Source organism: Heptranchias perlo, unplaced genomic scaffold (assembly GCF_035084215.1).
Source record: "Heptranchias perlo isolate sHepPer1 unplaced genomic scaffold, sHepPer1.hap1 HAP1_SCAFFOLD_56, whole genome shotgun sequence".
Classification (NCBI taxonomy): domain Eukaryota; kingdom Metazoa; phylum Chordata; class Chondrichthyes; order Hexanchiformes; family Hexanchidae; genus Heptranchias; species Heptranchias perlo.
Genome location: NW_027139581.1, coordinates 728,516 through 754,295, shown reverse-complemented (window position 1 = coordinate 754,295; position 25,780 = coordinate 728,516). Strand labels below are relative to the sequence as shown.

The window sequence follows — 25,780 nt, the reverse complement described above, 5'->3', positions numbered from 1 at the left end:
ATCAGATATAAGATTATTTCAGCTAATATAAAATGTACTTTCCATTCATTGGGAAGTGCAGGGGGTGGAGTATGGAATGGCCAGAAATAGTTCTAGTGCTTGAAACCCTTCAGCCCTTTCTATGATTTCACTAATTTAACAATTAGATTGAGTGGGTATTTCACCGCGTTCTTCAGCTCCTCTCTGAATTTAGCCTGGGTTAGGACATAAATACACGTGTTTGTGCAGGAACTGAGAAGCTGCAGTATTCTTGATGTGGATTCTGTGATATAACGAGGGTCAGTGTAGGAATTATAATACCGAGTGTCTGTAATTCGCCGATAAATGTTATTTACAACCTGGGTCACCCATAATAGGATAAAACTGCCCGATACACTGAAGAGTAAAATGATGGATTTTTTTCGGCTCTCCATCTCTGGATCCTTGTGATTCTCTCCATTGCTGCGGCCCCAGAGTCCCCTGCGGACTCGACTGGCCACTAAAATACGTCTGACCGTCAGAACATTGAGCAGCAAAATCAGAAAGAACGGGACACAAGGGGTTAAAATTAGGTGAAATAACTCAAATGCGGCCCACACTGGGGAAGTGCGGAAGATCACTTTAAAGATACAATCTCTGGGAACATTATCAATTGTAAGGTAAGGTTGATATATAAAGTACCAGGGAACACTCTCTGAACAGCCCAACACACTCACTGTTCCTATAACTACAGCCGCCATTTTCTCGGTGCAATATTTTGTTTTAAGATTCTCACAACAAATGGCCACAAATCGATCAAAGGTGAAAGCGACTGTGAGCCACACAGATACCACTGTGGCTGCATAACCCAAGTACTTAATGGGACGACACACGGGAGTAATGAACAAGAATGAATTGCGGAAATAAATTTGACCAACCCGTGTCAATATCGGATCAGTGATAACGACCAGGAGATCGGCCACAGCCATTCCTACCAGGTAGCAACTGATACACTTGGAGAGACCGCACTTTCCTCGGGACAGGATCACAATCGCCACCAAGTTAACTGTAAGAGAGAGAAAAGGAAGCAGAGAAATTACTGATCAGACCTGGAGCCAAAGCAGCAATTTGACAGGATCTGGGGTTAAATTTCCAGCTTTGTTGCTGCATCGAACGGTGGAAACTGATTCATTCACCTGGGCAGCGCTTTTAGGCAGAGAGATGTTTTTAAACTCAATTATAAATAATGAATTGTGAAATCGATAAAGAAAGGGAATAAATGAGCACTGGATCCACTGGAAGGGCCGAGTGAGACCACAGTGCCAGTGGGGAAGGGAGAAGGAGTTTTACCGAGCGGGAATCCAACGGGTTAAAGCCGGATTTGGCTCCAGACTGACGGGAAAGAGAGCAGAGGCTGGGAAGGTGAGGGGATCGGCGGAGGTGCAGCTGGTTTGTTGCCCTGGGTTAAGAGAACCGACAGGGGCTGGCACAAAACGGGGAAAGGCCGAGAGTGGCTGGAAGGGAGTCAGGAACAGATAGTTTGAGAAAGCGGATGAACTGAAGCAATGGATGACGAGACAGAGGTTTCAATGCATTGGATGGAGAGGCTGGGATTCACAGGGAGAGACTGCAGCAGAGTGTCTGAGGAAATCTAATCTATAGACCCCACTAACACAATCCAACTAATAAATTCAACAGTTCATTTCAGTGGTTATTGGTGTCAGGGAACCGCTCATTGGCTATAAAATGTGCTCATTAAATTTAATTTGCATATCCAATTAAAATTAAATTAAAATGTATTCATTAAATCAACCTCGTTCTTCATTGAATTCCGCTTATACCGAGTTTTTAGAATACAGTATCCTAATAATTCATTAGGATCAAAAAATCACTGATTCTATTCTTTAAATACATTTCAATTATGTTTATTTATTCAGTCATTGAATAAGGAAAAGTAACATTCACCAAAATAGACTGAGGTCCTGATAACAATAAACACACCCAGCGAGAGTGCAATAAAACTCTCACAATCTGGCAACTTCCTATTAACATCTTCAAGTCACATTTCCTCTTCTTTGTTGTACTGGAAGTTTCAGCAGTTCATCCCGATGAATTATTCACCCTGCTATCGCTTTCTCGCTCTCTCTCTCATTCTCTCATTCTCTCTCTCTCTCTCTCTCTCTCTCTCCCTTTCTCTCCCTTTCTCTCTTTCTCTTCTCACGCTCCTCCTCCCCCCTCTCGTTTTCCCTCTCCGCCTCAGTCTATATCGCTTCTCTATCTATTAGTTGTCAGATTGTGAGAGTTTTATTGCATTCTCGCTCCTCTATCTATTATTCTGCCCTCTCTACTCTCTTTCTTAATGCCCCCTTTTCACTTTCGATTCAATCCTAACATCCTGCCCCTTCATTCTGTTCACCAGCCCCGTGTTCCACGGATCCTATTCTCAGTATCAGTTTGTTAAATAGTGAAGCCTCTGTGGAATAGTTTACTGTTATTACAGATTTCCAAGTTTCCTCCTGTTCGCCTACACTGTTTGCTTCATCTACAAATCATGGCAGAAACATGGAAATCTGCAAATCATGGAAGAAATACATCTTCCAGATTTCACAATGATTGAAATTCCTTCTCCTGTAATTATAAAGTGCACCATTAGATAGCGGTGTTCAATTAACAAAACGCCAACGTCACCACTGCTGCTCAGAATTCACAGATAAATTGAAGGGCTCAGGATTCCAACAGTTACAGTGCAAACTGACACAGCATAACACCAAAACATTGTATCTTAGAATGAATTCATCCACAGTGAAGCAGAGAAGGAGATGTGAAAGATTCAGCAACAAACTCAATACAGAAGCCAGACATCTGGAGCTCTGTCAGATGAACGCAATGAAATAACATTTCATAAGTGATAACCAATAAATAGACTGAAACCACTGTAAAACTGAACCATGTTATTGGGGAAGGGGGACTTTGCTCTGCCTTCTTGGAACACTGAGACCGTGAGCTGTCTCATTATCAATCACTGAAAACACATTGATGAAAAAATATTCCAGGACACGTTAGTTCCACAACATGAAACTGTTAACAGCCCCTGATGGTCTGATACCATCTCTTAACCCTGACACCTGATTCCAATACATTCAGTACAGAGAATAATCCAGTAACAATGCCAGTTTGGGATATACAAAGGTCATTACAGATATAATGGAATTGCTGCAAGACCGAACGTTTAGAAGTTATTGAACAGTACATTCAGTTATTGAACAGTACATTCAGTACACCCAGTAACAATGCCAGGGTTGGATTTACAAAGTTCATTACAGACCAGCTCCTACAAGACCAACTTAACACATTCCATCATTCAACTGGTGGAGCAGATCAGGCCACCGTGTAAAACATGCAGGGAGAAAAAATATTTCGCCAAGTACAGCAGCACAGTTAACACCGATTTACGCCATTGTCAGCTGAGATAACAGCTTACCCGGCACTCCAACGGCTGAAAGGGCAGGATAGTAAATGTCTTCTATCTGAAATATTACTGGATATCCCATTTCTGTGAGAAGCAGTCACTTCTGTTGGTCTGGGAACCATAACTCCAGAAGACGCTCTGAACTGATGAATTCCAATGAACCCTGATTTATACAGGGGACAAGTCGACACTGACACGGTTATACTCCTGATCATTGCTATTAGTTACAGTCACTTGAACAAACACATTAGATCAGCAGCTTTGACTCCGGTATAAATAATGTGGTGGATATAACGCAAACATCTCAAAGTCCAGGACATTATCTTAATGAGACCTCTCTCAGGAATAAAGTTAAAATCGGTGCTCATACAGGACTGATCCAACAATAATGAGCGGCTTCATTTACAGTTTTCATGTAAATGTATTGGTCATGTTCACTCTTGGCGATTCATTTATAATGTATACGGATATATCCGCAGTGCACATTGAATCCAGGGACTCAACCAGACCCGTTTCACTCTGTTCCTGCAATTTCCCAGTCAAAATATGAATTTTGAGTCTGTGACACGAGGAGAGTTAAAGGCCAGGTTGAGGATTGCAGCCGAGAAATGACTGTGGGTGATATTAGGGGACGGAGACTGAAAGTGCCCCATTGAGATTCCTCTCCGCTATTTTACTGCAGGTGTTTACCCGTTTATTCTACATTGATTAACAGGTCCAGTAAAATTGGCCCCGCGTATCGCCGAGCTGAGCTCATGACCTTATTTCATCACAAAGGCCCCCTGTTTCCCTCACCCGCCTCCTTTCCTTCCTCTGCCCATTGTCATTGAAACCCTCATCCATGCCTCTGTCCCTTCCAGACTCCATTCCTCCAATACAGTCCTGGCCGGCCACCGATCCTCCACATTCCATAAACCTGAGCTCGTCCATAACTCTGTTGCCTGTGAACAACCAGCACCAGGTCCCGCTCGGCCTCACTGACCCTCACTGGCTCACACTCCCATATCCCTGAAATTTAGAATCCTCATCCTTGATTCTACATCCGTCCATGACCCACCCCTCTGCATCCCCCTCGTCTCCTCCACAAATAAAATCATAGAATTTGATGGAGGCCATTCGACCCATCGTGCTTGTGCCGGCTCTTTGAAAGAAATATCCAAAATGTCCCACCCGCCTGCTCTTTCCCCATAGCCCTAAACATTTCCCCATGCACCGACAGCAAATCCACTCATGACCTCCTCACTCATCAGACATTGGCCTCTTTTGGTGGGACTACCCTCGCTTGTTCCCACTCACCGATCTGACCGTAACCGGGAGAAGCTTCTCTTCCCACCCTCTCACCGTTATATCTGATGTTTCAAAAGGTTCAATCCTTGGCTCCATCCTTTTCCTCATCTACACGCTGCCCTGTGGTGACATCGTCCGCAAACATGGACCTCCTTTCAGATGACCACTGACAAAACCACCGCCTCTCTCGACCCTTCCAATGTCTCTGTGTTATCAGATCGACATCCTGTTTTAAATGAGCTACAATTTCCTCCTGTTACAATTTAAATATCATGATCTTTGGTCCCACAATGTCCAAATCCTCGGCACTGATTCCATCCCCATGCCTGGCTTTTGTCTGAGGCTGAACCTCACTGTTCGTAACTTTGACGTCCCATTCGACCGCGTGCTGAGCTTCTGACCCCACATCCTCTCCATCACAAAGACCGCCTACTTCCGGGTCCGCAATAACTCCCGTTCCACTCGCCCTGACAATCTGCTACTAAAACCCTTACCCGTGCATTTCTACCCTCTCTGAACTTTGTTCTCCTCTCCGCCATCTCCAAAAACTTCAACTCATCCAAAACTCTGCTGTCTGTAACCTTTCCCTCACTAACTCCTTCACCAATCATCCAAGCCCTTACTGACCTGCATTGGCTTCAAGTCTCCTAAGTCTCTAATTTTTCTTTCTTACGCTGAAATACGTAAGAGCCTCACTTCTCCCTATCTCTGCAACCTCCTCCAGCTTTACAGCCCCTCTCTCTTCTCCTCCACCTCTGGCTGCTTGTGTATCCACAATCTCTTTGCTCGACTTTTGGCAGCTGAACCTGAAGCCACAGCCACGCCCCAGAATGTGCTCCCTAACTCCCCCCATCTCCATTACTCCCTTTCAGGTGTCAGCTGTGAATCAGTGGGTGGGACTCTTGCCTCTGAGTTAGAAGCTGAGAAGGTTGTGGGTTCAAGAGCTCACTCCAGAGACTTGAACACGAAATCTTCAGTTAAGTGGTGTACAGAGGTAATGCTGTGCTATCAGAGTTGCCGTCCTTCAGATGAGGCGTTGAACCGAGGCCCGTCGATCCCCTCAAGTCCATGTACAAGATCTTATGGCACTATTCGAAGTAGAGCAGGGAAGTTCTCCACGGTGGTCTGGCCAATATTTATGCCTCAACCAGCATCACTAAAACCAGATGATTGCTCATTTCAACATTGCTGTTTGTTGGATCTTGCTGTGTGCAGTTTGGCCGCTGTGTTTCTTACATTACAACAGTATTTCTTTGGCTGAAAAGCACTTTGGGATATACTGAGATCGTGAAATGCGCTGTATAAATGAAACTTTCTTTCTTTCTTTCTACCCATCTCTTGCTCCAAACTTTTTTCACCTCTACGAATATCCCCATCTTTGGCTGGGGTACATTTTTGTCCAATTATCTCTCAGTGAAGCACCTTTAATTTTTATCAATGTTAACAGCGCTTTATCAATCCAGGTAATTATTGTTATACTTTACCATCCTCCTCTGTCTTCATCCCACCATTAGGTGGCCATTCCTTCACACAACTAAAACCAACCTTATCCCCTCCGTCTCTCGTTTTGCACCCCCCTTAAACCCTCCTTACCGAAGGATTTCATCAAACCTCCTGATTCCGTTTGTGCCTGTTTTACTTCCTGCCCCTGTGAATCCCCTTGGGAATGTTTATTCCATTAAAAGCGGTCTGTGAATGCAAGTTGTTGTTGATTTTCATTGGAATGTGTTCATTAGTTGTCCACAGTATGAACAAAAGCAATTTCTGGGCTAATATTTTTGTACCAGAAAGAGATTTCCATAATTGGCTGACTTGATGAGATATATTAATATCGGCAACTACTCGGAGAAATCTTTTTGTTCGAACAACATAAGTTGGTTTGTCTACAGACAGCGCATTGAAATAGGTTTGTCCCTCTGTGAGGCAACCTTTAGGGAGTCTGCAATCTAAGATGAGACCAGCGACAGTGACTAAGATGAAGATTTATTAATTATTTGACTTTTTTCTCTTTGGTTTTAACTCATTTTACTGCACCCTGGCTGATGACTAAGATGACGCTTCAATAGTTATTCTCTTCGGTTAGGGACTGATTCACTTTTTGCCATCCAATCTGCGATATCACTGCTCCCTGGCGCTGATTGAGAAAGACCCCGTATGCTCTGACATTGTGGTCTCTTGATCTGAATTAGATTGTTGATTTTGGCGTGGAAGGGAGAGAGAAATCCATTGGATACGTGTAGACCAGTGGTTGTGAGCTAATTTGTGGAGAAACTCTTAGAATCCATCATTAATCTAAAACTGTGGAGCAGGTAGCAGTGCTCGGGTTAATCAAGGAATGTCCATGTGCCAAACCCCACTACGTCCCACTGTTTGTAGAGATGATTTGGACTTAGACAATATCTAATTTTGCTGACAAACAAAACCAGGGTTTGGCAAAATATAGGGAAGACTATAACAACATCAAAGAACGATGCAGGCAGCTTGTCTGGATTGAGCAGACACGAGGCAGCTGTATTTTAATGTAAAGTGAACGATATTGGAAGCAAATCAATGAATTTGTGTATACAGTTAATGAAAAGACGCCGAATGATGTTGAATAAAATTGAGAATTAAGTACTCAAATGTGTAATTCCATGGAATTGTGACGGCAGCTTCATCAATCATAAACAAATGCAAACAGCATTATGAATGTTATAATTAGGGTCACACAGTACAAATATAAAGAAGCAATGACAAATTTGTACAAAACATGGGTTGGCCCACATTTCCAGAGTATTGTGTGCAGCTTTGTGCATCCCATTATAGAAACTACATTAAAGACATAGAAAGCACAGTGTAGATTCACTCTAATGAAGCCAAGGAAGGGAATCTGTATCTGCGTTCAATATTGGAATTATTTCTACAGAAACAGAGAAGACTGGGGGGAAAACAACGTTTCGGACAAGGAGGGTGAAGAATTTCTAAAATGTGTTTTGGAGAACTTTCTTAATCAGTGTGTTTCTCGCCCAAAGAGGAAGGAGGCAGTGCTGGATCCAGTTCTGTGGAATGAAGTAGGGCAAGTGGAGTGTGTTTCATTGGGAGAACATCTGGGTAATAGTGATCATAATATAATTAGGATGAAAGTAGTTACAGAAAGGAACAAATGAAAATCAGCGGTGAAAATACCCAACGGGAAGAGAGACAAGGTCAGTGCTTTGAGAAGGGATAGAACCATAGATCCATTGAAAAGATTCAGCATAGAAGGGGGCCATTTGGCCCATCGAGTCCGCACCAGCTCGGAGAACAACCAGGTGCCCATTCTAATCCCACCTCCCAGCACCCGGTCTGAGCCCTACAGCTTTCAGCACTTTGGCTGCAGATCCAGGTACTTTTTTAGAAGAGTTGAGGGTCCCTGCCTCTACCACCAAATCGGGCAGCGAATTCCATACACCCACCACCCTCTGGGTAAAAAAGATTTTCCTCATGTCTCCTCGAATCCTTCCGCAAACGAGCTGAAATCTCTGTCCTCTAGTTCTTAAATTCTCCGCTTGGGGAAACAGGTACTTCCTGTCCACTCGATCTGGGCCACTCATAATTTTGTGCACCTCAATCATGTCACCCCTCAGCCTCCTCTGCTCCAAGAAAAACAACCCCAGCCTATCCAACCTCTCCTCGTAGCTGCAACTTTCAAGCCCTGGCAACATTCTTGTAAATCTCCTCTGGACTCCCTCCACAGCAATTACGTTCTTCCTGTAATGTGGTGACCAGAACTGCGCACAATACCCCAGCTGTGGCCTTACCAGCGTTTAATACAGTTCCATCATTACGTCCTTGCTTTTGTATTCTAATAACGGAGAGCATTCCGTATGCCTTCTTCACAACCTTATCTACCTGTGCTGCCACCTTCAGGGACCTATGCACATGCACCCCAAGGTCTCTCACTTCCTCGACCCCTCTCAATATATTCCCATTCACTGCGTATTCCCTTTTACTGTTTGCCCTCCCTAAGTACATTACCTCACACTTCTTTGGGTTGAACTCCATTTGCCACTTTTCCGCCCACTCCACCAACCCATTGATATCTTCTTGGAGTCCACAGCGATCCTCTTCACTATCAACTACACGGCCAATTTTTGTGTTGTCTGCAAATTTACCAATTATGCCCCCGACATTCAAGTCCAAATCATTAATATATACCACGAACAGCAAGGGATCCAACACTGAGCCCTGTGACACACCAGTGGAAACGGATTTCCATTCGCAAAGACATCCATCGACTTTTACCCTTTGTTTCCTGTTACTGAGCCAATTTTTGGATCCAATTGGCCACATTTCCCTGTATCCCATGGGCTTTTACCTTTCTGACGCGTCTGCCATGTCAAATTCCTTACCAAATTCCATGTAGGCAACATCCACTGCATTACCCTCATCAATCCTCCTTGTCACTTCCTCAAAGAATTCAATCAGATTTGTCAGGCATGACCTTCCCTGAACAAATCCATGCTGACTATCCCTGATTAAACCATGTCTTTCCAAGTGACAGTTTATCCTATCTCTCAGTATTGATTCTAATAGTTTGCCCACCACCGAGGTAAGACTGACCGGCCTATAATTGTTCGGCCTTCCCCTTGCACCCTATTTAAACAATGGTACTACGTTTGCAGTACTCCATTCCTCCGGTACCTCCCCTGTATCGAGTGAGGATTGGAAAATGATCCTCAGAACATCCGCTATTTCCTCCCTGGCTTCCGCCAAGAGCTTCGGAAACAATCCATTCGGCCCTGGTGACTTATGAGCAATCAAGGATTCCAGTCCCTCGATTACTTCCTCTCTCGTTATGTTCACCCTATCCAATATTTCACACCTCTCCTCTTTAAAGTTTACCGCAGGATCTAGCACAGGGGCAAATTGTTGTTGTAACAAGCTGTTGTCGGGGGTGGGGTCGACGCTATTAGACCCCACTTTTGGTGCTTGCCAGACCTCTAACTTTAATCCATCATGAGCATCGGAACAGGAGGAGGCCATTCAGACCCTCCAGCTTGTTCCACCATTCTATTAGATGGTGGCTGATCTGGACCTCAACTCCATTTACTCGCCTTCGTTCCGTATCCTTTGATCGCCTCACCAAACAAAAATATTGTCAATCTCAGTCTTTAAAGCTTCAATTGACCCCAAGCATCCACAGCCTTCTGGGGGAGACGGTTCCAGATTTCTACTACTCTTTGTGTGAAGAAATGCTTTCTGACATCTCCCTTGAACAGCCTCGTTACAATTTTAAGATGAGCCCCCTTGCTCTGGATTCCCCCACCAGAGGAAATAGTTTCTCCGCATCTCCCCTATCTAATCCCCTTATCATTTTAAATGGCAGATCAGAACTCCCCACAACCTTCTAAACTAAAGGGAATACAAGCCAATTTTATGCAACCTGTCCTCATAATGTAAAGCTTTAAGGCCCTGTATCATTCTGGTGAATCTGCGCTGCTCCCCCTCCAAGGCCAGTATATTCTTCCTGAGGTTCGGTGCCCAGAACTGAAGACAGTCTCCTGATGGGGTCGAACCAGAGCTCCAAACAATTGAAGCTTAATTTCCACCCCTCTGTATTCCAGCCCTCTTGAGATAAAGGCCAACAGCCCAATGGGCTTTTGAATAATTTTGGTGATTTGTGTACTTGGACCCCTAAATCTCTCTGCTCATCCACGGTTCCTAATCTCTCCCCATTAAGAAAATATTCGCCTTTGTATTTCTCTGACTCAAAGTGGATGGTCTCACACTTGCCCACATTAAACATCAATTCTGCCCCAGTTTTGCCCACTCACTTAGTCTGTCTGTTTCCCTGGTTTCTAGTTTCTGAACAGGATCAGATTCTGTTTTCAGTACAAAGTAGTAAGTAATAAAACCTGCCCTTTTATTTGGTCTGGGGATCGAGGGATATGGAGCTAAGGCGGGGAAATGGAGTGAGATACAGATCGGCAAAGATCTAATAAAATGGCGGGAAAGGCTCGAGGGGTTGAATGGCCTCTTCCTGTTCCTGTGTAACAGGCTTGAGGAGCTGAACGGCCTCCTCCTGCTCCTGTGCAATAGGTTTGAGAGGCTGAATGGCCTCCTCCTTTTCCTGGGTAACAAGGTGAAGGGGCTGACTTGCCTCCTCCTTTTACCGTACAACAGGATCGAGGGGCTGAATGACCTCGTTCTGCTCCTGTGTAACAGACTAGGGGGTATGAATAGGCCTCCTCCTGTTCCTGCATAACAGGCTCGAGGGGCCGAATGGCCTCCTCCTGCTCCTGTGTCACAGTCCAGGGGGTCTGAATACGCCTCCTCTTGTTCCAACGTAACTGTCTCGATGGGCTGAATGGCCTCCTCCTGTTCCTGTGTAATGCTATCGAAGGACTCAATGGACTCTTCCTGTTCCTGTGTCACAGGCTCGAGGGGATTAATGGGCATCCTCCTGTTCCTATGTAACAGGGAGGGGGTCTGATTCGGCTTCCTAATGTTCCTGAGTTACAGATTCGAGGGGTTGTATCATCGAATCATAGAAAGTTACGGCACAGAAGGAGGTCATTCGGCCCATCTTATCCGTGCTGGACGAAAAAGAGCCATCCAGCTTAATCCCACTTTCCTGCACTTGGTCCGTAGCCCTGTCGGTTCCGGCACTTCAACTGCAAATCCAAGTACTTTTTAAATGAGTTGAGGATTTCTGCCTCTATCACCCTTTCAGGCAGTGAGTTCCAGACCCCTACCACCCATGGGTGAAAAAAATTCTCCTCTCCTCCCCTCTAATCCTTCTACCAATCACTTTAAATCTAAGCCCCCTGGTCAATTACCCCTCTGCTAAGGGAAATAGGTCCTCCCCGACCACTCTATAGTCCAGTCATAATTTTATACACCTCAATTAAACATCCCCTCAACCTCCTTTGTTACAAAAAACAACCCCAGCCTATCCAATCTTTCCTCATATCTAAAATTCTCCAGCCCTGGCAAAATCCTTCTAAATCTCCTCTGTACCCTCCCCAGTGCAATCACATATTTCCTGTAATGTGGTGACCAGAACTGTACGCAGTACTCAAGCTGTGGCCGAACCAATGTTTTATAACGTTCGAGCTTAACCCGTTTGCTCTTATATTCTATGCCTTGGCTAATAAAGGAAAGTATTCCATATGCCTTTTTAACCACCTTATCTACCTACCCTGCCAACTTCAGGAATCTGTGGACATGCACTCCAAGGTCCCTTTGTTCCTCGAAATCTCCCAATATCCTCCCATTTATTGTGTACTCCCTTGCCTTGTTTGACCTCCGCAAATGCATTACCTCACGCTTCTCTGGATTGAATTCCATTTACCACTTTAGTCCCCACCTGACCAGTCCATTGATATCTTCCGGCAGTCTACAGCTTTCTTCCTCACCATCAACCACACGGCCTTGGCCGAAAGTTGGGTTCCAAGGAGGGTCTTGAAGGAGGTGGAGCGGTTTTGGGAGGGAATTCCACAGCTTGGGGCCGAGACGGCTGGAGGCACGGCCGCTAATGTTTGGAGGAAACGTGTGGGGGCTGGATGCGACGCCAGAATTGGAGGAGCGCAGAGATCTCGGAGGGTTGTAGGGCTGGAGGACGTTACACAGATAGGGGCGGGGGCGAGGCTATGGAGGGATTTGAAGACGAGGATGAGAATTTTAAATTGGAGGCGTTGGGGGACTGGAAAACAATGTAGGACAGCGAGGACAATGGTGATGGGTGAGCGGGACTTCCTCTGTGTATTCCAAAGCAGACATGTTCATTGTGATTTTTAAAATGTTTTTTGTTTACTTACATGGTTAAACAGACATGAAATTATCAAGATCGCTGATTTACAGTTTCCATGCCAATATGCTCAGAATCATCAAATTTGAGCCGAAGAATATGACGAACAATGTAAATGTACCACATTTATAATGGGAACCGCCACTGTAAACTTGGCACGATGCAGTTTCACTCTCCTGCCCGTGAAGACGCTGCAGTGCCACTGCTGGTGGGAGGGCGTAATTGCAGCGTGACAAGTTTACAGAGGCGGTTCCCATTTTAAAACGGACTTGGGCTTTTAAGAACATTGGAATTCGAAAAGGAAAGAAAGACAAAGTTCCATCTCGTTGACCTTCGACCATCCTGGTAGTCGCATGATACAATGATAATGGAGTTGTTGACTAATCATGGCAATCAATTTCTATCGATTCGTCTACAACAGACCCAGGCATGAGGGGAGGGAAACCCCAGTGGTGGAGAGCTTTTGGAACCAAAGGTCCAAAGTCACCTGTTCCTCTCAGCTATGTTACACTTACCACATGTCATGTCCCATATTACTCTTATACTGGATCCTATATTTTTAGAATGAAGTCGATCCAACTTACAGTTGAATGAATCGATACCAACTGCTTCCACTGTCTCCCTCAGGGAATCTGTTCCACACATTGGCCACTCGCTCACTGAAATATCATTTCTGCAGATTAGTTTAGAATTTACCTCCTTCAAGCACGGACCATGTCCTCTGGTTCTACTGTTTTGGACAAGGTGGAATAGCTTGTCATGGGAATTCAAAATTAGGGTTTAACGAGGTTTGCACTCATTGTGCTATTAACATCTGACATCTAACCCCTCTTCACCCGATCACCCCTTATGAGCAATGCTACGAGAGGTCGACCAGCCTGTAATAAGGATCCAGTCGGACTTGTTCACTCGCTGTACATTAGTGGGCCAGTTTACATATTGGAACGTGAGATTAACCAATATCCAGCTCACTTATGAGCAGCACCCGTGGAGATCCTTATTCCCAATAATTTGCCGTTATTTAATGCTGCTGCCGTTCTTTAATACCCGCAAAAATTCGACATCAACAACAACTTGCATTTATATAGCGCCTTTAATGTAGTAAAACGTCCCAAGGTGCTTCACAGGAGCGATTATCATACAACCTTTGACACCGAGCCGCATGAGGAGATATTAGGACACGTGACCAAACGTTTGGTCAAAGAGGGAGGTGTAAGCATCGTCTGAAAGGAGGAGAGAGAGGTCGAGAAGCAGAGAGGTTCAGAGAGGAAATTCCAGAGCTTAGGGCCTCGGCAGCTGAAGGCACAGCCGCCAATGGTGGAGCGATTAAAATCGGTGACGGCCAAGAGGCCAGAATTGGAGGAGTGCAGAGATCTCGGACGGTTTTCGGGCTGGAGGGGGTTACAGAGGTAGGGTGGGTCGAGGCCATGGAGGGATTTGAAAACAAGGGCGAGAATTTTAAAATCGAGGCATTCCCGGACCAACAGCCAATGGAGGTCAGCGAGTACAGGACTAATGGGTGAACGGGACTTGGTGCGAGTCAGGATACGGGCAGCAGAGTGTTGGATGAGCTCAAGTTTATGTCGCGTGGGAGATTGGAGGCCGGCCAGGAGAGCTTTGGAATAGTCAAGTGTAGAGGTAACAAAGGCATGGATGAGGTTTTCAGCAGTAGATGAGGTGAAGCAGGGTTGGAGTCGGGTGATGTTACGGAGGTGGAAGTAGGCGGTCTTGGTAATGGAGTGGTTTTGTGGTCGGAGGCTCATTTCAGGGTCAAATGGGATGCCAAGGTTGTGAACGATCTGATTCAGCTTCAGACAGTGGCCACGGAGAGGGATGGAGTCAGTGGCGAGCGAACGGAGTTTGTGGCGGGGACCGAAGACAATGACTTCGGTCTTCCCAACATTTCGTTGGAGGAAATGTTTGCTCATCCAGTACTGAATGTCAGATAAGCAGCGTGACAAATCAGAGAGAGTGGAGGGGTTGAGGGAGGTGGTGGTGAGGTAGAGCGGGGTGTCGGCAGCGTACTTTTGGAATCTGACTTTGTGTTTTCAGATGATGTCACCGAGGGGCGGCATGTAGATGAGAAATAGGAGCGACCAAGGATAGATCCTTGGGGACTCCAGAGATAACGGTGCGGGAGTGGGAAGAGAACCCATTTCAGGTGATTCTCTGGCTACGACTGAATAGATAAGTCTGGAACCACGTGAACACAGTCCCACCCAGCTGGACGACGGAGGAGAGGCGTTGGAGGAGGATGGTGTGGTCAACTGTGTCAAAGGTTGCGGACAGGTCGAGAAGGATGAGGAGGGAGGGATAGTTCACCACGGCCAACTTCACATAGGATGTCATTTGTGACCTTGATAAGGGCCGTTTCAGTCCTGTGGCAGCACGGGAAACCTGATTGGAGGGAGTCAAACAAGGGGTTGCAGAAAAGATAGACATGGATTTGGGAGGCTGCAACATGTTCAAGGATTTTGGAGAGGAAATGGAGGTTGGAGATGGGCGGTAGTTTGCATGGCCAGAGGGGTGAAGGGTGGGATTTTGAGGAGGGGTGTGATGACGGCAGATTTGAAGTGGGAGACAGTAGCTGAGTAGAGGGAACCATTAAAAATATCAGCTAACATGGGGACCAGGAAGGGAAGTTGGGTGGTCAGCAATATGATGGGAATATGGTTGAGGGAGAAGGACGTGGATCTGATCAACAAGATGACCTCGGAAAGGACATGACGGGAGAAAGGAGAGAAACTGGAGAAAGGTGCGAATTCAGGGATAGTCCAGGAGGAACCTTCGGGGACGTTTGGCTTGGTGGGCTCGGAGAAGGAGGGAAGCGACAGAGGGAGCTGAACAGATGGTCTCAATCTTAGTGACAAATCCGTGTCTAAAGTTCTCGCACTTGTTGTTGGAGGTGAGGGTGGAGGGGACATGGGAGAGGGGTTTAAGAAGACGGTTTGTAGTGGAGGAGAAGCCGGGGGTTATCTTTGCATTCCACGATGATCTTGGAATCGTGAGCAGTTTTGGCAGAGGAGAGCAGGACGCGATAATGCTTTATGTGGTCCAGCCAGACCTCGCGATGAATGGCTAAACCAGTTGTCCAACACAAACGTTCAAGTCTGCGTCCACTGGACTTAAGGGAGCGGAGACGGGGGCCGTGCCAGGGGGAGCGACCCGGGTGAGAGAGAATAATGGTTTTAATGGGAACAAGGACATCAAAGATGGAGGTGAAGGTGTGATTGAGCAGATCAGTAGCTACAGATATTTCGAGGTGAATGGAAGGGCAAAGGCTAGACAGTTGGCAATTTGAATGTGCCGTTGTAAGTGAATTGGGGGAGAGTTTGTTCCAGGGCCGAACACAGAAGGAAGTAGAGTTGGGAGGCGGAAGAGCGATGTGGGTGTAGAGGGATAGAAGGAATTGGTCAGAGATGGCCGTATCCGTGATTGACACGATGGGAGTAGATAGACCACGTGAGGTGGCAAGGTCCAGGGGGTGCACGAGAATATGGGATGGGGATTTTTTATGGAAGGAGAGATTAAAGGAGGATAGGAGGGCAGTGAACTCAGAGGAGAGAGAACGTGATGAGTTGAGATGGTGATTGAAATCATCAAGGATGAGAAGTCGCGAAATGGAGAGTTTGAGCGAGGGAAGCAGTGAAGATATCTCGGTGACAAACTTGACGTGGTACTTGGGTGGCGGAAGAGAACGACGATTTTAAAGGAGAGGTGAGAGGAGCGGAACCAGCTGAGATGCTCAAAGGAGGAAACGGTGACAGAGGAGTCGGGGGTCAGACCAAGGAGTTATTTGGTGATAAGATGCACACGGCCACCGCGGCAGTCTGGACTGAGCAAGTGGTGGAAGATATAACAAGGCGAGGAGGTTTCGTAAAGGGGGAAGGTGTCATCACCCATCAGCCAGGTTTCTGCCAAGGCCATGATGTCGATGCAATCATCTCCAATAAGCTCATGGATGGCAGGGGCTTTGTTCACAAGAGAACGGACATTCTTGAGGGAGATGTGGAGAGGGGCGGTGATAGCTGGTCCACTGGCAGCGTCCACAGGGTCAGCGCTGGGAGGGGTGAGTGGGACAGGAAGGAGATTGGTCAGAATAGCCCCCACCGGGCGCACTGGACGGGCGGGTCGGTGAGAGAGTTGGATGGGGCATTTGGGTTTGCTACTGGTAACGAGGCAATGACTAGTGCCTCGAAAGGCCATTCTGAGGATGCCAAGAGAGGCACAGAGGGAAGCTGTGGGATCATCTCAGAGGGAGTGAAGCCTGGGACGGCGGTAGGAGAGTAGGAAGGTGGAGAAGTGCTGAAAGGTTGAGATAGGGATTGGGGGGCAGAGTACCCGGGAGGGGTGAAATGAAAGGAAGCATGACGACAGGAGGGAGGGGCCAAGGAGGGGTAAAGAGAAAAGAAAAAAGGGGGAAATAGAAGCGATGGGCTCGGGTCTGGAGCGGCAGCAAAAACACACACGTGAATGGACAGAGGGAAACTCAGGTTACATAGGCCCGGTTGCAGAGTAAGATTGGGATAGAAATATCCTGGTAATAAACAGGGAATAGAGAGGAGACAATAGTAGGGAGAACAAAGTTATAATCAGAGATCCCGTGGTGGGATAAAGTTGACGTATTTAGGGTGGAGTCAGCTTGGAGCATCGAAGAACTGATGTCCAGGTTCGGAGACAGGTGAGGAGGGAGAGAGAGTCTAGAAGATATTTGAAGGGTGGATTATCAGCGGACTCACTGCTGGAGGTATTTCAGTTGGAATGAAGAGACGGGAGATGTTCAGAATCGATCGCGGGGCAGAAAAACGTTGGTGAAGTAGGAGGTCACTATAAGATCCAGATCGGTGGAGAGATGGACTCCGGCCCAGGAGAGTGAATTTCTGGGCAGGAATTGTCACTTCAGTAAAATAAAACCGAAAAACCAGTCGGACCAATAGGACAGTCATCAGCTCAGCAGGTAACAGCAGTGGTGGGGGTTGGGCTGTGGGCTGGACAAAGTTACCTTAAAACTTAAGCAACTGAACAGCCGATCAGAGTCACAGCAGCTGAGTCTTGCAGTGTAGTCGAGTGGAGATGCGTCGTTTTGACGGCAGAGAAGTCCAGGAATTTGGAATCCAAATTTGAGCAAAGATCCAGCGCTCAGTGATGAAAACAAAGAGCAGGCATGGTCGGGGGATGGGTAGTGGGTCCAGATAACTTGAAACTTGCAGCTTGAACTTGTCGTTAGGGCTAAAGTGCACTCCCTATTGGAGCCAGGGGAACTTAAACAGTGGAACAGAGGAGATTGGGTGAGAAAGGGCAAAGAATGGCAACGGATGGTCAAGGATAGAGCGACAGAGCAAAGGAGCTCCCCAGGGAGCAGCCAGCCCTGGGCAGGATCTTAGCCTCAGGAATATCCGGGTGATTGAGGAATCGGTGATCAATGTATCTTTACCCGAACCCAGGTGTTTCGTGAATGGGGCAGAAATCCAGGCACCACAGTCACAAGGATTTATCTGCAGTTTCAGACTTACTTCCCTTTGGTTTAAACATCTCATCGAGGCTGCTGCACGGAGTCACAGACAATGCCTCGCGCCTCTTTGTGGAAGGCGGCAGACACTTGTATTCCTGGTAAATGTGGAGGAAGATCATTTAAAATGGGATTAATCTGTCCGTCAGACTCATCTCTGTGGACACAGGAGGGCGGCTGGAGGGCGCTGACCAATGAGGGGAGAATACTGGGCGGTCAGTGTGTGTCCCATTTCAAAGACAATCGTTCGTTCAAGAGGAAAACCATTCGCCAGGGTTAAAATAAGATACCATTGTTGGAAAATAACCGTGGTTCTATATGGATTTTATCATTAAACAATGATAATATGGCGATGACAGTCATCATGGGGAAGTGGAGTTAGCTTCGGAACATAGGAACATGAGGAGGCCATTCAGCCCCTCGAGCCTGTAATTTTTCTTCTTTTCCATTATTTATCCAATTCCCTTTTGAGAGTTACTATTCAATCTGATTTCACCATCCTTTCATGCCGTGCATTCCACATCATTACAAATATCTGCATTAAATCAATGTTTCTTCATGTCGCCTCTGGCTCTTTTGCCAATCACCTTAAATCTGTGCCCTCTCGTCACCTATCCATCTGCCAATGGAAACAGGTTCTCCTTGTTTACTCGATCAAAACTGATCATGATTTTGAGCACCTCTATCAAATCTCCTCTTAACCTTCTCGGCTCGAAGGAGAACAATCGCAGCGTCTCCAGTCTTTCCACATAACTGAAGTCCCTCATCCCTGGTACCATTTTAGTAAATCTCTTCTGCACCTTCTCTAAGGCCTTCACATCCTTCTTCCTGTGTGGTGCACAGAATTGAACACAATTGTCCAGCTGAGGCCAAACCCGTGTTTTATAAATGTGCAGCATAACTTCCTTGCTTTTGTACTCTATGCCTCTGTTAATAAAGCCCAGGATCCCATGTGCTTTTTCAACAGCCTTTTCAACTTGCCCTGCCAACTTAAAACATTTGTGTGCATAACTCCCCAGGTCTCTCTGTTCCGGTACCCAGTTTAAATTTGTACCATTTAGATTATATTACCTCTCCTCATTCTTCCTAACAAAATGGATCACTTCACATTCTCTGCATTAAATTTCATCTGCCATGTGTCTGCCCATTTTACCAGTCTATCCATGTCCTCCTGAAGTCTGTAACTATCCTCCACATTGTTTCTTGCATTCCTGAGTTACGTATCATCTGCAAACTTTGAAATTATACCCTGTGTGCCGAAGTCCAGGCCATTAATGTAGATCACATAGAGCAATGGTCCTAACACCAACCCCTGGGGAATACCACTGTATACTTCCCTCCTGTCTGCAAAACAACCGTTCACCACGACTCTCTGCTTTCTGACCCGAAGCCAATGTTTTATCGACGCTGCCACTGTCCCTTTAATCCAAAGTGCTTTAATTTTCCTAACAAGTCTATTATGTGGTACTTCATGAAATGCCTTTTGAAAGTCCATGTACACAACACCAACCCCGCTGCCCTTATCAATCCTCTCCATTACTTCATCAAAGAACTCAATCAAGTTAGTCAAACGCGATTTTCCGTTGACAAATCCGTGCTGACATTCACTTATTAGCCTATTCTTTTCCAAGTGCAAATTAATTGTGTCCAGGATTATTGTCTCGAAAAGTTTCCCCACCACTGACGTTGGGCTGATTGACCTGTAATTGCCGGGTTTATCCCTCTCCCTTTTATTGAACAGGGGTATGGCATTTGCATTCCTCCAATAATCTGACATTGCCCCGTACCTGAGGAGGATTGGAAGATTGTGGTCAGAGCCTCTGCAATTTCTACCCTTACTTTCCTCAGTCACATAGGATGGATCTAGTTTGGATCGGGTGATATTTCTATTTTGAGTGCTGCCAACCTTTCAAGTACCTCCTCTTTACCTATTTTTGCCCTATCTGATATCGCTACGACCTCCTCCTTTACTGCGACAGTGGCAGCATCCTCTTCTTTCTTGAAGACTGATGCGAAGTATTCATTTAGTACCTCAGCCTTGCCCACTGCCTCCACAAGAAGATATTTTTTGTCCCAAATCAGTCGCACGCTTCCTTTGACTGCCCTTTTACTCATTGTTTTATCAGCCGCCTTGTATCCTTTCTGACCATTGTATTATCAGCCCTTATGTATCGTGACTGACCATTGTATAATCAGACCCAATGTATCCTCACTGGCAATTGTATTCTCAGCTTACTGTATTTTTACTGACCAGAGTATTATCAGCCCCAATGTATCCGAACTGACCATTATATTTTCAACCACACCTATCCTTCTGGAACACTGCATTATCAGCCCCATGTATCCTCACTGACCATTCTATTATCAGCCCCATCTATCCTCAATGAACATTGAATTATCAGCACCATGTCTCCTAACTGACCGTTGCATTATCAACCCCAAATATCCTTACTGACCATTCTATTATAATCCTCCGGTATCCTTACTGAACATTCTATTATCATCCTTCGGTGTCCTTAGTTACCGTTGTATTATCATCCTCTTGTGTCCTTACTCACCATTCCATTATCAGAGTCATGTATCCTTGAAGACCATTGCATTATCATCCACCTGCATCCTTTCTGACCATTGAATAATCAGCCCCGTGTATGCTAACTGACCATTGTATTATCATTCTCCTGTATCCATACTGACAATTGTAATCTCAGACGCCGTGTTTCCTGAATGAACATTGTATTATCATCGCTCATTTATCCGTACATACCATTGTATTATCAGCCCCATTCATCCTGACTGACCATTACATTATCAGACACCATGTACCCTTACTGACCATTATACTACCAGCCCCCATTTATCCTTACTGACCATTGTATTATCAGCCCGCATGTATCCTTACTGACAATTGTATTATCAGCCCCCATGTACGCTTACTGACCATTGGATAATAACCCCCCGTGTATCCTTACTGACCATTGTATTATCAGCCCCCATTTATCCTGACTGACCATTGTATTATCAGCCCCCATATGTCTTTACTGGCCATTGTATTATCAGACCCCATGTATCCTTACTGACTATTGTATTATCAGCCCCCATGTACCCTTACTGACCATTGTATTATAAACCCCCGTGTATCCTTACTGACCATTATATTATCAGCCCCCATGTATCCTTATTGACCATTGTATTATCAGCCCCCATGTATTCATACTGACCATTGTATTGTCAGCCCCTATGTATCCTTAATGACCATTATTTTATCAGCCCCCATTGATCCTGACTGACCATTGTATTATCAGCCCCCATGTATCCTTACTAACCATTGTATTATCAGCCCCCATGTATCCTTACTGGTCATTGTATTATGAGCCTCCATGTATCCTTACTGACCCTTGTATTATCAGCCCACATGTATCCTTACTGACTATTGTATTATCACCCCCCATGTACCCTTACTGACCATTGTATTATAACCCCCCGTGTATCCTTACTGACCATTGTATTGTCAGCCCCCATGTATCCTTACTGACCATTGTATTATCAGACCCCATGTATCCTTACTGACTATTGTATTATCAGCCCCCACATACCCTTACTGACCATTGTATTATAACCCCCCGTGTATCCTTACTGACCATTCTATTATCAGCCCCCATGTATCCTTTCTGACCATTGAATTATCAGCCCCCATGTATCCTTACTGACCATTGTATTACCAGCCCCCATGTTTCCTTACTGACCATTGTATTATCAGCCCCCACATGTCTCTACTGACCATTGTATTATCAGCCCCCATGTACCCTTACTGACCATTATATTATCAGCCCCCATTTATCCTTACTGATCATTGTATTAACAGCCGGCATGTATCCTTATTGACCATTGTATTATCAGCCCCCATGTACTTTACTGACCATTTTATTATCATCTCAATGTATCCTTACTGACCATTGTATTATCAGCCCCCATGTACCTTACTGTCCATTTTATTATCATCTCAACGTATCCTTCCTTGCCATTGTAATATCAGGTCCCATGTATCCTTACTGACCATTACTTGATCTGCTTCAATGCAGCCTTTTTTGTCTTTCGCACATTTGTTAAGTCAAACCCAGAAACTGATTTGAAAAATTCTGAAATTGCCTGCTGAATTCATATCACAGAAGTAATCTGAACTCTGTCAGTGAAGCTGCTCTCTCTTCACATCAGTACTGTAAGACTGCGGGATTCATATTTTCTTCCTTCACGATTTTTTTTGAAGTAATATTTAGAATTATCGGTACCATCACTTCATGTCAGTAAAATACTTGTTTACCTATAATTGACAATATAGAGTGATGGTGTTAAGGGATTAACCTGACCTGTTTGTTCAGTGACTGTAATTAATGTCAGTCAGTGTGTCGTTTAATTGTCTCACTGGAGAGTTCCCCCAAGATATAAATAGGGACTGTTTTCAAAGCGTCACATCAGAGTGTTTGATGCAGCTTTGCCTCCAGGTCAAACAGTGATCATTGGATCTCAGAGATAATGAAAGAATGTTCTGGTATATTCCAAATGAGCTTCGGATTCTGTGGGTACTTTATGATGTACAAAAGATTTACTATCCGCTCCTCGCTGCTGTTGGTGTTCCTGGTAAGTCATTATTTCAGCAATTAATTCTGTCAACCATGTTTAACTGTATTTACTGTCCTTGTCCTTTGGAGCCGGTTATTAATTGTATTCAGTGTAAGCCTCTTGTTCAGTGTCTGGTAATGCCCCTTGTTTCCATCGTGTAACATGTGAACAGTTGCCGATTCCCTGCTCCCAGACCAATGAACAGTCTGTCCTTTTCATTACTTTTCATCACTTTCTTCAACTGATAGTCATTTTTATAGGATTCAACTGCTAATTTGACTGTTGGCTGTAAACAAGGAAGGTTGTTGGAGGATTCTCTTTATTGAACAGTTTGCCCTCTGCTCTCTGCACTGAACCCTCGTGTCGGATCAGAAATATGTGTTCACAGGCAACAGGAGTTTTAAGGTCTGCTGGTTATAGTTAATGACACTGATCTGTGGAAACCAGCGCTGACAGTCAGATCACCAATACACTCTGAAATATTGGACAATATCCAATAATGATTCAGCTCCAGGCAGCTGTCTTACTTTCAACCGTCTCTCGCTCTACCTTATGGTCACTGGTGGTGGATGGTCAGGACAGGCATTAAACTATAATATATATTCCAGTAAATTATTTATTCAGTTATGTTTGAGTTGATTTATTTCCACTGTTTTCATTTCGTCCCGTTCCCGTGGGCCACATTACAGGAGATCTCAGTGATGTCCACATGGACTATCTAACATCTACTGTTGAAGCGCATTGGGATATTTTACGATGTTAAAGGCGCTATATAAATGCAAATTGTTGTTGTTTGTTCCGTTATGTTTGAATTGATTTATTTCCTTTGGTTTTGATTTAATCCCATTCCTTCAGATCACTTTGAAATTCCCAACTGTTTCACCTTTGACCCTCCATTCGCCACGGTACTTCTGCAGCTCAATCTCACCCTCACCTCCACCTTTGATACCCTTGACGCCAGTAAACCCCTTACTCTCTCTCACCCTGTTCGTTCTCCTTGGCACGACTTCCATCGTTGCTCCTTAAGGTCCAAGGGACGCAGATTTGAACACTTATGGCGCACATATGGATAAGCCATTAATCGCCAGATCTCGCTGGACCTCATCAAGCACTATCGGGACCTGCTCTCCTCTGTTAAAACTCCTCACTATTCCAGGATCACCCTGGAATGCGAAGATGACCCGGCTTCTCTTCACTACAAACCGTCTTCTTAAACCCCTCTCCCCTGTCCCCTCCACCCTCACTTCCTTCAAGTGCGAGAAGCTCATGGATTTCTTTGTCACTAAGATTGAGACCATTCATTTAGCTGCCTCTGCCGCTTCTCTACCTTCCTCCAGTCCACCGAGCCAATCTTCCCGAAAGTCCCCGCTCCCCAGCCCTAACCCTGAATCCACATCTTTCTCTTGTTTCTCTTCTATCTCCCCTCATGCCCTCTCCGAGCTCATCTTGACCACGAAACCAATCTGCTGCTCCCTCGGCCCTTTTCCCACTGAACTGCTGACCACACAACTTCCCTTCCTGATCCCCATGCTAGCTGATATTGTAAACGATTTTAGGGCCTGGACAATAGTCAGTCAAAGATGTATGTTGTAGGTTCGTTAATCAAAGTGATTATTTAATGATTTACATAATTCTTACACGCATCAAACAAATCAAACAATACATTCAAGCTTAAAACCAAAGATTTCAGCACCAAGGCAGAAGAGTGATCAGCTCTCTCTCTCTCTCTTGAACTTTTCTTCTTTTGTTGTTGGACGTCCTTCCTCCAGGCGAAGCTTCTTAAGGTTCCTCCAACTACATTAAAGAGTCTGCCACGATGTCCCATCTTTATATGATTTTGCCAGTTGGGGTGTGAGTAAAAGTTAAGAGAAGTCCCATTTTGGCCACTCGCACACTAATGCATTGATGATGTACTGTTGGCTGGGCCAATCAAAACCATGTGACCCCAGGTGCGGCCTTTCCACCGTGTGAAATCACCGTGTGAAATCACCGTGTGAAATCACCGAGTGAAACCACCGTGTGAAATCACCGTGTGAAATCACCGTGTGAAACCACCGTGTGAAACCACCGTGTGAAATCACCGTGTGAAACCACCGAGTGAAATCACCGTGTGAAACCACCGAGTGAAATCACCGTGTGAAACCACCGAGTGAAATCACCGTGTGAAACCATCGTGTGAAATCACCGTGTGAAACCACCGTGTGAAATCACCGAGTGAAACCACCGTGTGAAATCACCGTGTGAAATCACCGTGTGAAATCTCCAACAGCCTTTTCCCCGTGTGAAACCAGGTGTAAGTAACTTGAATTGTCTCTCCCAAAGATTTCAAACTCTCTCAGCACAGTTTTTCCAAGTTGCTGTTTGTTGAGGTTCCTATCAGTTGTTTTGAGAACCAAAAGCCTGTTCGTAGCTTCTCGAAGTTTCTGCACATTGCTGCCTTTGCAGTTTAAACTTACAATGTCCGAATGTAATATCTAAAGGGGCAAAGTTAACTCTTTCCTTCCCGGTTCTCTTTTGTCTGGTACTGTCACGTTCCTTTCAAATCTGCCGTCTTCACCCCATCCTCAAAAAAACCATCCATGACCTCTCTGTCCTTGCAAATTACCGCCCCCGTCTCCAACCTCCCTTTCCTCTCCTGAAACTTGTTGTCACCTCCCAAATGCATGCCCTTCTTGCCTGAAACTGCACCAGTAACCTCTCCAATCAGGTTCCCGCCCCTGCAACAGCGCGGAATCGGGCCGAATCAAAGTCACAAATCACATCCTATGTGAATGACCGTGGTAAACTATCCCTCTTCATCCTTTGACACGGGTGACCACACCATCCACCTCAAACGCCTCTCGTCCGTTGTCCAACAGGGTGGGACTGCCCTCGCCTGGTTCCATTCCTATCCATCAAGGTTTCTTCAGAGAATCTCCTAGATCGGCATATCTTCCCGCCCCTGCACCGTTATCGCTGGTGTCCCCCAAGGAACAATCCTCCTATTTCACATCTGCAAGCTTCCCCTCGGCGACATCCTCCGAAAGCACACTGTCAGATTCCACATGTACACTCACACCCAGCAGTAACTCAGCACCGCCTCTCCCGGCCCCTTCACTGCCTCTGGTTTGTCAGACTGCTTGTCCGGCGTCCAGTCATGGATCAGCAGAAATTTCGTCCATTTAACCAT

General features: G+C 45.5%; 1 protein-coding gene across 1 annotated transcript; it reads right to left on the bottom strand.

The window, feature by feature from the left end:
• Positions 1–119: 119 nt before the first annotated feature.
• Positions 120–25,780, bottom strand: LOC137315729 (probable G-protein coupled receptor 139). Its single transcript, XM_067980230.1, has 4 exons — positions 25,670–25,780; positions 17,999–18,092; positions 3,440–3,511; positions 120–1,024 (listed from the first exon to the last, which is right to left on the bottom strand). Exons 1-4 carry the CDS (start codon positions 25,778–25,780, stop codon positions 120–122), a joined length of 1,182 nt encoding a protein of 393 aa, XP_067836331.1.

Excerpts from the sequence above, each read along its gene's own strand:
- LOC137315729 (XM_067980230.1), bottom strand. The coding sequence starts at position 25,780 with ATGGTTAAATGGACGAAATTTCTGCTGATCCATGACTGGACGCCGGAC. Across the intron at positions 18,093-25,669 it reads CGGTGCTGAGTTACTGCTGG|GAATACAAGTGTCTGCCGCC; the intron begins GTGTGAGTGTAC and ends CACATTTACCAG. Across the intron at positions 1,025-3,439 it reads TTCAGCCGTTGGAGTGCCGG|TTAACTTGGTGGCGATTGTG; the intron begins GTAAGCTGTTAT and ends TCTCTCTTACAG.